Source organism: Neolamprologus brichardi, chromosome 8 (assembly GCF_056152115.1).
Source record: "Neolamprologus brichardi isolate AB-2024 chromosome 8, ASM5615211v1, whole genome shotgun sequence".
Classification (NCBI taxonomy): domain Eukaryota; kingdom Metazoa; phylum Chordata; class Actinopteri; order Cichliformes; family Cichlidae; genus Neolamprologus; species Neolamprologus brichardi.
Window position 1 is genome coordinate 6,567,847 of NC_142111.1, and position 11,099 is coordinate 6,578,945.

General features: G+C 39.3%; 1 protein-coding gene across 2 annotated transcripts; it reads left to right on the top strand.

Moving 5' to 3' along the window:
• Positions 1 to 1,106: 1,106 nt before the first annotated feature.
• On the top strand, positions 1,107 to 10,793 carry get4 (guided entry of tail-anchored proteins factor 4). Of its 2 annotated transcripts, XR_437601.3 has the most exons (10): positions 1,107 to 1,295; positions 2,225 to 2,303; positions 2,469 to 2,550; positions 2,920 to 3,069; positions 4,676 to 4,814; positions 6,188 to 6,328; positions 6,443 to 6,518; positions 6,745 to 6,817; positions 8,278 to 8,490; positions 9,506 to 10,793. XR_437601.3 is itself a non-coding variant. In XM_006807272.3 (9 exons), exons 1-9 carry the CDS (start codon positions 1,156 to 1,158, stop codon positions 8,364 to 8,366), a joined length of 969 nt encoding a protein of 322 aa, XP_006807335.1. In that variant the 5' UTR covers positions 1,107 to 1,155; the 3' UTR covers positions 8,367 to 10,793. The 2 variants fall into 2 exon arrangements, 1 of the variants encoding a protein (XP_006807335.1); XM_006807272.3 differs by having other exon boundaries at positions 8,278 to 10,793.
• The last annotated feature ends 306 nt before the right edge of the window (positions 10,794 to 11,099 follow it).

Genomic DNA, 11,099 nt, shown 5'->3' on the forward strand with positions numbered 1-11,099 from the left:
TAATATGATAACAAATAAATGTACACTTAAATATACTCATGAAACAACAATCACTTAAATTTTTCAAATGTATGGCTGTCAGACAACTGTGGTTACCTAGCTTTGATAAGTAAATTTTTCCACAGACTTCTCTTGATAATGTAGCTAAAATGCTGATAACGAATATAAGAATAGTGAAGCAGAGTTAGTTACATCAAGTATTCAATACACTATGTGCTCTTATACTTTCACTCCCAAAAACTACAGTCAGAGTCACCAAGTATGCCAAATGTCCTCTGGCTAAATAAATTCCATTAGTACTAATATTGCTATAGACTCAAAACCACAACAAGAAAAAGTTGTTATAGGATATAACCTATAACCCCGACACCTCGTCTATTTTCAGGTAACAGATTTATTCCAGATTCAAGTGTATTAAGACGCGTTTTTGACTGTTATAAAAAATTGAGTGACAGATACAAGTAACTTAAGCTGTATGAAATGATCCTCCTGTTGTTGTAATTACAGCAAATATCTATAGAAGTGTTCTATCTGTGAAGTCTTTCTCTCTGATCTTTCCTGATTAGTAATGTTTCTCATATAGCTTTCTACAGACACTAGAAGAACAGTAACAGTACAGTCTGTAAGCATAACACATATCAGAAAGCTGGCTTTACAGCTAGCTAATGTATGACAATAAGTTCAACAGATGGGACACATATTTAGCATCTCTGCCACTCCACAAAACTATGATTTATTTATTCTTCACTATAAATCCCGTTTTCAAGTTTTTCTCCAAATCTAGATAACTCAATTTGTTATAGTAATCAACAGTAATTAATCAATTTAAGTCCGGCATCAGGATGCAAATATGTTACTTACTATCCAGGCGTTTAATAATATATGCCAAAAAAACAAACAAACCGGTGAATCTCTTTTTTTTTTAATAATGTTTTTATTTTTATTTTCCCTACAATTAACCTCGTTACCGTGTTGCCTCAAGCATCCTCTGCTGGTTACAAAAAGGTTTCAAAAGTTTTCATGCTTCCATAATTTGTACACCTACTGCGATACACCGGCTACGGCAAGCGACGAGGGTCCATTAAGTTTAAAGCTTTCCGGGTTCACCCTGTCAACAGTCGCTGGGTGTGCTGCTGCTGCTACGGAGGAGCAACGATGTCGGAGCAGGAGTCTCTGAGGTGCTCCAGTGCCAGAAACCGTGGAGGCGTACAGAGGGTGGAAGGAAAACTGCGAGCCAGCGTAGAAAAGGGGGATTATTATGAAGCACATCAGATGTACAGGACTTTATTTTTTAGGTGAGACTTCGTTTTTACGCTTGTTCATTCGGTTATAATTGCCGTTTGGCTTCGAGGCCTGCCTGTTCCAGATCATTCTGCTGTCAACCTTGCTTTTACACCAGACTGTCTGTGATTGGTCTGCTTTCACAGCGGGCCCACCCACTCTTCGTGATCCTTGTGTTTGTCTGGACGGTCGCGTTTTCCATCTAGTCTCAAAACGGGACTGCTAACTAATGCTAGTTAGCCAGCTATGTGTTTGCTTTTGATGGCTGAAGTGTAGTTAGCTACCCGGACAATGCCTACCACAGATATTCTGCTTTTGTGTGAAACTTGAAAGTCTCTTTATTCGTACATAACCGAATCTAGCGGCTAACTATTTTAGTAACTGCTGAGGTTGCAAAAACTTGTTAGTTGAAGATGTCCGGCTGAGTTAGCCAGTTAGCAACATTCTGCACTGTCGCGGTCTGGACCGCGATGGCTGGACGTGTTATCGCTAGCAAAAGTGTCTTCATTCACAGCCAGTCCATTTAGAGACCTGAATAAGCCTAAGCGTTTGAGTGTTGCAGTTTTTGTCATAAAAGCTCAGTCTTAACTCCCTGCTCCAACACTATGAAATCTGAGCTCTATTTAGTGCAATAAAATTATTAGTCAAGGTGCAATACTGCTTAGCTGCGTACCACCAGCTTTTAATTAAAAAAAAGGTGATATAAACCTATTTGAATCCAATTTGAAAGCTTTCTTTCTCTCACAGTTGGTGTGTGTTGGCCTGCTCATTCACTGGTTTTCATGATTGAAGTGTTAACACCTGGAAATAAAGGGAGTCTAAAATATTGTTTTCCTTCATTGATACCTGCTGTGAAAAAGAAGGAAAGCAGGACTGAGCTTGTGTGCCTTGGAAACGGATAGTGTCATCTCTTGTGTAATACTGATACTCTGTCTTGCATCAGGTACATGTCACAGGGGAAACATGCGGAGGCCAGGGAGCTGATGTATAACGGAGCACTGCTCTTCTTCAGCTACAACCAGGTACATGCAGCACTGAGTTTGTTAGAAAGCAAATAATTTTGGCTGTAACAATTGACTTGTTTTGTGTAATTATAATATTTTATAGTAGATCATTAACCCAAGTTCCAGACAGTTCCTGACGGTGTAGATTAAAAAAAATTACACTTGCTGTGTTTTTGTTTGCAGCAAAACAGCGCAGCAGATCTGTCCATGCTGGTGCTGGAGGTTTTGGAGAAATCTGAGACAAAAGTTGAAGATGAAATATTAGGTGGGTGCAAGACTTTTAAAGTTCATCTACAAGACTTCTTATAAATAGTGGTAAATACATTTTTTTCTATTGAAATAAATATTACCAAACTAAAATCACATATAGAATATGTGCAGTTTATCAAACATATCCTGATCATTAACTGCTGCAATAACTGAACTGTGGATTTGTGCTTCATATAATAAATAATTGATTGGCCTTAACTACTGTACTGATCAGCTAAATCTCACTTCTCTACCTGTGTGTATAACTGATCGCAAATGATGTATTAATAAATCCTCATGATAGTCAAAGAAGTCTGCACAACAGGGCATTTCATTTATATTTTTCTGATTTATTTATTTATTTATTTATTTATTTTTTTTAAAGAATGTCTGGCTAAACTGTTCAGCCAGATGGACCAGAACTCTCCAGAGAGAGTAGCATTTGTTTCCAGAGCCTTGAAATGGTCCACAGGAGGGTCTGGCAAGTTGGGTCATCCAAAACTACACCAGCTGCTTGCTGTCACTTTGTGGAAAGGTAAAAGTTGATCATGTTGATTATGTAGCGCAGAGAGTAGAAGGTTTTTGAATGTACGTATTAAGATATCAGTAGACACCATCGGTTTACTGATAGTTTGTGAGATATATTGATTATTAACAGTGAACCCATGACTGCAAAGTAATAATTAATGCCAGATTGCACACTTTGTGAATGGCTGATTGGCTTGATCAATAGAAAACATACAAAATGTTTCGATGCACATACACACTAGATTTAATTGTGGTGTATATGATGTCTAGACTACTCAGAGAACACACACAACACCCTATTCCAAAAAAGTTGGGGCTCTGTGTGAAATGTAAATAAAATCAGAATGCAATGATTCACAAATCACACAAGTACATATGTTATTTACAATAGAACATAGAAAACATATCAACTGTTTAAACTGAGAAGAACCATTTTAAGAAAAATATTAGCTCATTTTGAATTTGACGGCAGCAACACATCTCCAACAAGTCTCCTCGAGCTGAGGAGAGCAGTTCTTTGACTCTTGGGAGAAGAATGTTAGCAAAAGGGTCCCATTCTTGTCTTATAGAGATTCCAGCTGCTTTATAGTCCTGACTGTTGCTGAATATTTTCTTCATGAAGCACTAAATGTTTTCAGTTGGTGAGAGTGTAGTGTACTGCAGGCAGGGCAGTTCACCACCTACATCATCTTCTAGTAAGGAGCCATGCTGTTGTTGTAGTAGTAGTAGTAGCTACAGTTTGGCATTGTCTCACTGAGATATGCAAGGCCTTCGATGTAAAAGACATCCAGATGGGAGGATATGTTGCTCTAAAATCTGTACAGATAGATGAGATATTCAAAGTGTTCACAGCTTTACACTTAAGAACATCATTTTGACATTGTTACACAAGTTGTAGACTGTTTTTTGCAGATTGGTGAAACTCTGCCAATCTTTACATACTTTACTCTGCTTCTCTAAGATGCCCTTTTTAAAACCCAATCATGTTACTGACCGCTTTCCAGTTTGTTTAGAAAATATTCCTCTCACTGTTTCTTTTTGTGCCACTTGCATTTCCAGCCTTTTGTTGCCCCCTTTCCAACATTTTTGTTGAAAAGGGGGCAACAAATGTACTGATCAGCAGTTTAAATGTTTTAAAGACATCCAATGTCTTTAAAACACTTTTGAGACATTTTAGCTGCCATCAAATTCAAAATGAACTAATCTTTTAAAATAATGGTGCATTTTTTCATTTCAAACAATGGATATTCTATTTTAAATTAAAGGAGTTTGTGGGTTTATAAAATCCCTGCATCTTGTTTTTATTTATATTATACACAGTTGAGACTGGGTTTTGAAACTGGGTTTAAAATTCAATAGCTTTGTATGTGTTAAAACATAGTGTCATATCACAAGGTCAGAGTGTGTCCTTAATCTAGAAACACAGGGCCTTTGCTCCTTGTATCAGTCCGTCTTAACGAATTATGCTCGCATGACATCTTCTGTGTATAATGACATCCTGTTTTGTGTGTTTCCTGGTAACGTTGTTTTGCTTTGCTTGCTACATCATTACTGTCCTGATGTTGCCATCTTGGAAATTAAGATGTTGTTGTATTTTTCTTTTAAATCGTCAGAGCAAAACTACAGTGAGTCTCGTTATCACTTCCTGCATTCCTCTGACGGGGAGGGCTGTGCACACATGTTGGTGGAGTATTCAGCATCACGAGGCTTCCGCAGTGAGGTTGACATGTTTGTGGCGCAGGCCGTCCTACAGTAAGTGAACTGTCACCTTGTCACATTCTTGGATGCAAAATTAGGAAACGGGGAGGGAGCTAAATTTAGCTGTGTGGTTTTTTTTGTTTTTTGGAAAGCTGAGTTTGATTTCATTAGCTAAATCCCAGCCTGATCAATGCCAGATCTGTTTGATCAAGACATCACTTAAATAGAACCTGTCTGACAAAGTGAAGCAAGCTAAAAGATCTCAACATGCAGTGATCTACAGAAACTCAAGAACAGCTGAGAAACAAAGTTGACAGTTATCAGCGTGGAAAGGCTTGGATAGTCATTTCTAAGGCTTTGGGACTCCAGTGAGCCAGTCAGAGCCATTATCGATAAATGGAGAAAACTTGCAACAGTAGTGAACCTTCCTAGGAGTGGCTAGCCTACCCAAATCAGAGACTGGACAAAAAGGGCCTGCATGGGAGAGCTCCAAGGAGGCCAAATACAACACAAAGTCTCACATTTTCCAAGAAAAAAACAAAACATCTTGATGATCCCCAAGACTTTTGGAAAATATTCTGTGGTAAAACTAAGACAGCATTTCATAAAAAGTTCATACCAACAGTCACACATGGTGGTGGTAGTGTGATGGTCTGGAGCTGCTTTGGCGCCTGCATGACCTGCTGTAACTGATGGCACCATGAATTCTGCTTTCTCCTGAAGGAGAATGTCCGACCATCAGTTCATGACTTGAAGCTCAAGTACACTTATGCATCCCATCTCTGAATGGTTAAACATAAATGAATAAATAACTCAATAAATCATGGTTTTGGAGTGTCCTAGTCGAAGTTCAGACTTAAATCTGATTGAGATGTTTGGCATGACACTAAACAGGCAGTTATGACAAATGCTTGATTGCATGTGTTGCTGCCAAAGATAACACAACCAGTTATTAGGTTAGAGGGCAATTCATCTGTGGTTTTCTAATGTTTCTGATTGGAGTAGGTGGCGCTCATAGGAATCCTTTTGTGCAGAAGAGTCACATGTCATGCATTTTTATGTGAGTGTCCAAGCGCAGAGTCTGAAATAGAAATTCCACCTTAACAGAGAAATTTGATGACAGTGCTAGTGATTCCTGTTATAAACTGGGGATGTAGGTTTTGTTGAACCAGCTAAATCCAAGAAAGCCTAGCTGTGTGGAACTTGGTTTGCAGTTTACCCCTCAGGAGTATTGAGTATAGTGTTCAGTAGCGGTAGAAATGGAGAAAATGGTACTGACGCATCCATCTCCAACATATCGACCAGCAGCTGCATCTATTTTTACACTGTCAGCCATTTCTTCAAAGAGGCTTTGAGCATCATTTACTTTTATTATCATGCCATCTCCATAACGCTCCCTTTCTTCTCTCAACTCTCAAACCCTCCAGGTTCCTCTGCTTAAAGAACAAAAACAGCGCTTCCGTGGTGTTCAGCACGTACACAGAGAAACACCCGTCCATAGAGAGGGGCCCTCCTTTCGTGCAGCCTCTACTAAACTTTATCTGGTTTCTGCTGCTGGCAGTGGACGGGTGAGGACAGATGTTGCGATTGTTGAGTTTGCTTATCATGCCTGACAGAAGTAAGCTTAAAAATATCAGTGAATTGTTTTCATCATTTAGATGCTTTTTGTTTGTTTTCTTTAGGGGTAAATTAACAGTTTTCACAGTGTTATGTGAGCAATATCAGCCTTCCCTGAAGAGGGATCCCATGTATAATGAGGTGAGTGTTGAGCTGCAGCTTCATACTGTTTATTGTCTTTGCCCAAAATTTATGTAACAAATGACTACACCATGTGCACTAGGCTAACTTAACCTTTGAATTCATTTGGTTAAAGATGTTGGAGAAAGTCTGTCATTGAAGTTGCATTATGGGGTTAAACTGCCTGTAAACACAGACTCTACTCAGGTGTAATCCTCTCTCTCTTGACATTTTTGTGACTCCTCAGTATCTCGACAGAATAGGACAGCTTTTCTTTGGCGTTCCACCCAAACAGTCCCCATCGTATGGCGGACTACTAGGTGAGTTGGCAAACACAAGTGATGTGTATATACACACACACACACACACACACATGTTAATAGACTTACCAGCAAGATGAAGAGAAAGACTGATAGCGATGTTTTTCATCACCAGCTACTTTTGAATGTGATGCTATCAAGAAATTCCCTGAAGCCTCTGCATCATTTATGAAGGTGCTTCAAAAGCTATTAGACAAGATGTAAAATAACAGGCAGCTTAATTAAAGGAACTGTTTGTAGTCGTGACTCTTACCCATGTAGAATGTAGGCTGTCTGACCTGGTTTTAACCCCCAGTAACTTATATGTAAAAAAAAAAAAAAATGAGGGGAATATCATCACTGTAGTTTCAGTGGCCACATGGACATAAACACTTTGTGTGGAATCACCAGACCACCAAAAACAGTTTAAAAAGCTGGATATTAACTTTATCCGTTTCTATTTGAGATTTCTATTTCTCTTTTTTACGTCTCTGTTGGAATTTGAAGTAGGAGACTAATAAGGTGGCAGATGCTCTGACAGAAGGAGGCTTGTGGCCAAATACGAAAGAGCAGAAATGGAGACCATGATGGATGGCTCAGCTTACCGCTGGAAATGTTTAATCCAAATCTTTTAAATTATTAAAGTTTAAATGTTTTCCTGCAGTTGTTTGTTTTTTGTGTTCCTTGTCAGTAAAATAAAGATATATTTCACCTTAGGGCTGTTCGATATAACGATATATACATCGGATGATGATATAAAAACGTCTATCGTTTCATTTTACGCCATCGTTTGTTTTGTGGTGTCGCAAAATAAACTGTTTACGGCAATATTTTTTTCATCGTTTTGATGGTCACTATAGTGGCTGTATTAATTTCTTAAAGGTCTCTCTTTCTCTTATATTTAATATAACCACACTACGGATGGACAAGCGACTGTTTTTATGCGTTGTCGTTAGCAACAACGACAGTAAAACCATTGCGTGTCCGCTTGTTTCCACATAAACCTTTCACAATAAAGTTCAGGATTCTGTTGAGACTTTTCAAAATAAACTGAGTCACGTAAAAGAGTATGCAGAGTACTTACGGATGAGAAGCAAAAAGAGCCGCCAGGTGCTAAAAAATAAACTTTAGACTCAAACGTTAGAACAGGCTTTTTCCCGCCGCACGCCGTGTAATAAATACAAAGAAACAGCGTCCGTTACAACTTATGTCTAAAAATGTATCGTTTCATGCATCGGTTAAAACACTCGACTCCAGGTACATGACGCCCAGCTGGAAACACTTTACACAAGTCGAGCTGCCTGCAATTCACAGAATTTACAGAAAATGTTAAATTTCTGTGATTTATATTGTTATCGGGATGATAGATGTCTTATGACCAAAATGTCATATCCTGATATATCGCACAGCCCTATTTCACCTCACAGTTGGCTCTGCAGCAGCCTTTGAAAGACTGATGATTGTTGTTTTGCACCCTGCAGGCAATCTGCTGAACAGCCTGATGGGTTCGGGTGAGGAGGATGACGGAACTGAAGAACCTCCAGAGGACAGCCCCATAGAATTAGACTGAGCACGCAGCCTGGGATGAGGGAATCAAGAACAAACACACGAAAAATAATGAATAAGACCACCCAGCCTCCTTCCTTCAGGTCCACCGCGGGGTCAGGGCACGGTGGTGGTCTGTGATTTCAGAGGTGTGCTGTTTAACAGAAACATCATCTCTCAAATCATCCAGTCAAAAAAAAGAAAGGAAAAACTATTGGACCGGCAAAACAAACGAATACAAAAAAACACCCCCGTCAGCACTGCCTGGACTGACAACGCCAAACTGCAAACTGTTTTTGTGTTGAACTGTTATATACAATTATTTTAATCATCATTTTTGTTCTTTAAGGGTGTAAGATTTTTAAACAAGACATCACAACTGTCCTCACTGCTTGTGAAAACCTGCTCCTAGGAGGTAGTTGGAGTCTCAGTGGAGAGGACAGCATCACAAGTCTGTCTCCATGACATAATGTCGCAGATAAGAGGGTTTAGTTGACTCACAGCAAGTCTCCAACTTGCCACGGTATAGCTGCGGTTGGCGTTTTTTCAACTTAATCCGTTACAGGTTTCTTCTTCATCTTCTCTCAGTAGGATATTAAATTATGCTTTTTAGTTGAGGTCAGGTTTCAGCATCTCATCTGCGGTTTAATGGACATTTTTAAAAAAAACAAACAAACATCAGAGCTCTGAAGTTATTATCAGAGGTCACGTTGCACCTTAAACATCCACCAAACAAACCATTCTGCAGTGTCATTTCTGTTGTGTAACACTACTGCAAACACACAGCTGTCTGTATCAAACGGCTCCGTTGTTGTGTGGTTCAACTTTTTGCCCTATGCTGGCTGAACTGCTGCTGAGTTGCTTTAAATCTCCAAGATGAATTCTGTGCCCCCCCCCCCCCCCCCCCCCCCCAAAAAAAAAAAAAAGAAGAAAAGAATTAAAAAAAACCCCTCGGATTTGACTTTTTGTTCCAACTGCAAGACATCAAATTGTGGCGACTTTTTAAAGCACTTACACAGCTGCAAAAGTGACCTTTTTTTAGGAAAGGAGCGAAATCGGACACTGTGAAACGAACGTTTGTTAGACTTAAACTTGCATCGCATGTTGTAAATTGCTAATATTTAAACCAGCTGCTTGACTCTCGTTCTCCCGCCTCTGTTTTAGGTCCAAACCAGGTTTTTCTTGGAGGCGGTGAAACATCAGTTCAGCCGGTGCGAAATAAGAAGCATGATTCATTCAGTAGCTGCTGCTTATCAGTGTTAAAGTCATCGGCCCTCGGAGAGCACAGCGTTCTTGTCTTTTGCTCACATTGAGAACTTCTCATTGTGACTTGTGATAACTTCAGGTCTTCTCAGTCTGTTGTTTATCGAAGTCCCAATTGTGCTCCATGTTATCTGAAAACACCTTTTTCAGCCCTGATTATATGAAAAAGGTGTGCAACACTTTTCCTTCAATAAATGGCAGAAAACTTGGAATGTCTTCAGGTCTTCCAGTGTAAAGTAATCTTTATTTGGTTAAACATTTTTCTTCCCATCAGCAAAGAAACAGATTTTAATCCACATCTCCGTCGCTTTCTTTAAAACTGCAAAAAAATAAAGCGTATCTGCTCTCTGAGGGCTGTTCTAGTTTACTTTTATGTAGTTACGTGTTGGGCTGTGGAAGTCCTAAAGGCCAATATTAATAATAAAATAAAAAGAACAGCAAATAACCAATGAAATACAATAAAAAACAAAAACAAACAATAAATGGTCTGATAATTCAATACATTAATTTCTGGGGAACTTCAGTTTTTGTGTTTTTTGCATTTAAGTATATTAAATAAAATGAAGACAGTAGGTATGCTAATAAATAGCAGTCAGAATAATTTATTGAAACACATCATTACTGACATTCCCCACAGAATCTGGCAGCTGCAGAGGGACAGACTGAATAGTGTAGACGCTCCGTGTCGTCAGTGTTTATCTCGTGTTGGAGAGAGACCATTTCTTTCTGCAGTTGTCGTCAGAAATCCTCCTATTTAAACGGCTGTTGTTAGTCATGAAACATTAAGAACTAGGTTCATCCTGCTGGCTTCTGTTACCCCACAGATCCGGGTCCACCTTCCAAAAGGGAAATTCAGGCCAAAATGACTTTCAGGCGAGTACATTCAAGCACGTGTTACCGTGTTGTCAGTTACATTTTTATTCAGTGTTAATTTTTCACAGCATCCTTTGAGTTTTGTAAGCAAAGGAAAAAAAAAAATTTGTTTTCTTAACCTGAAAGTCAGTTTAGTCAGATGTGTCCTGTTGTTACCAGGAAGAAGTGTGTGACCAAAGGCCTGCAGTGTGTGTCGGTGAGCGTCATCACGACTGTTTGCTGCTGTTTCTGATCATTTTGTCCTTTGAGAGCTAAAGCGAAGTGTTTGACTTTTCAGCTGTCACTAAATAAGAAAATAAACTACAACTGAGAAGAGTGTGAGAATGTGAAACGGCTTCCTTGTTGTTATTTATTTGCAAGCACTGGGACCTACAAAAATTATAAGCTAGTAACAACAGCTAGCACCAGCGAGACGGGAGTTTCTCTGTGAAACCATTTAAACTTGTGTCATTAACTTGGGCTGTGAGGCTGCTGCTTATCAGAGGTTTAAAGGTGGTGGTTCAACTCCTGATAAAAGTATGTGGGGTCCTTTCTCCCCTAGCAGGGCCTATTTTAGTTTGGTGGGAGGCTTTTTGTGTCGTTTGTAGAAGAAATCACTCAGCTGGAGGCCACCGTCTTGCAG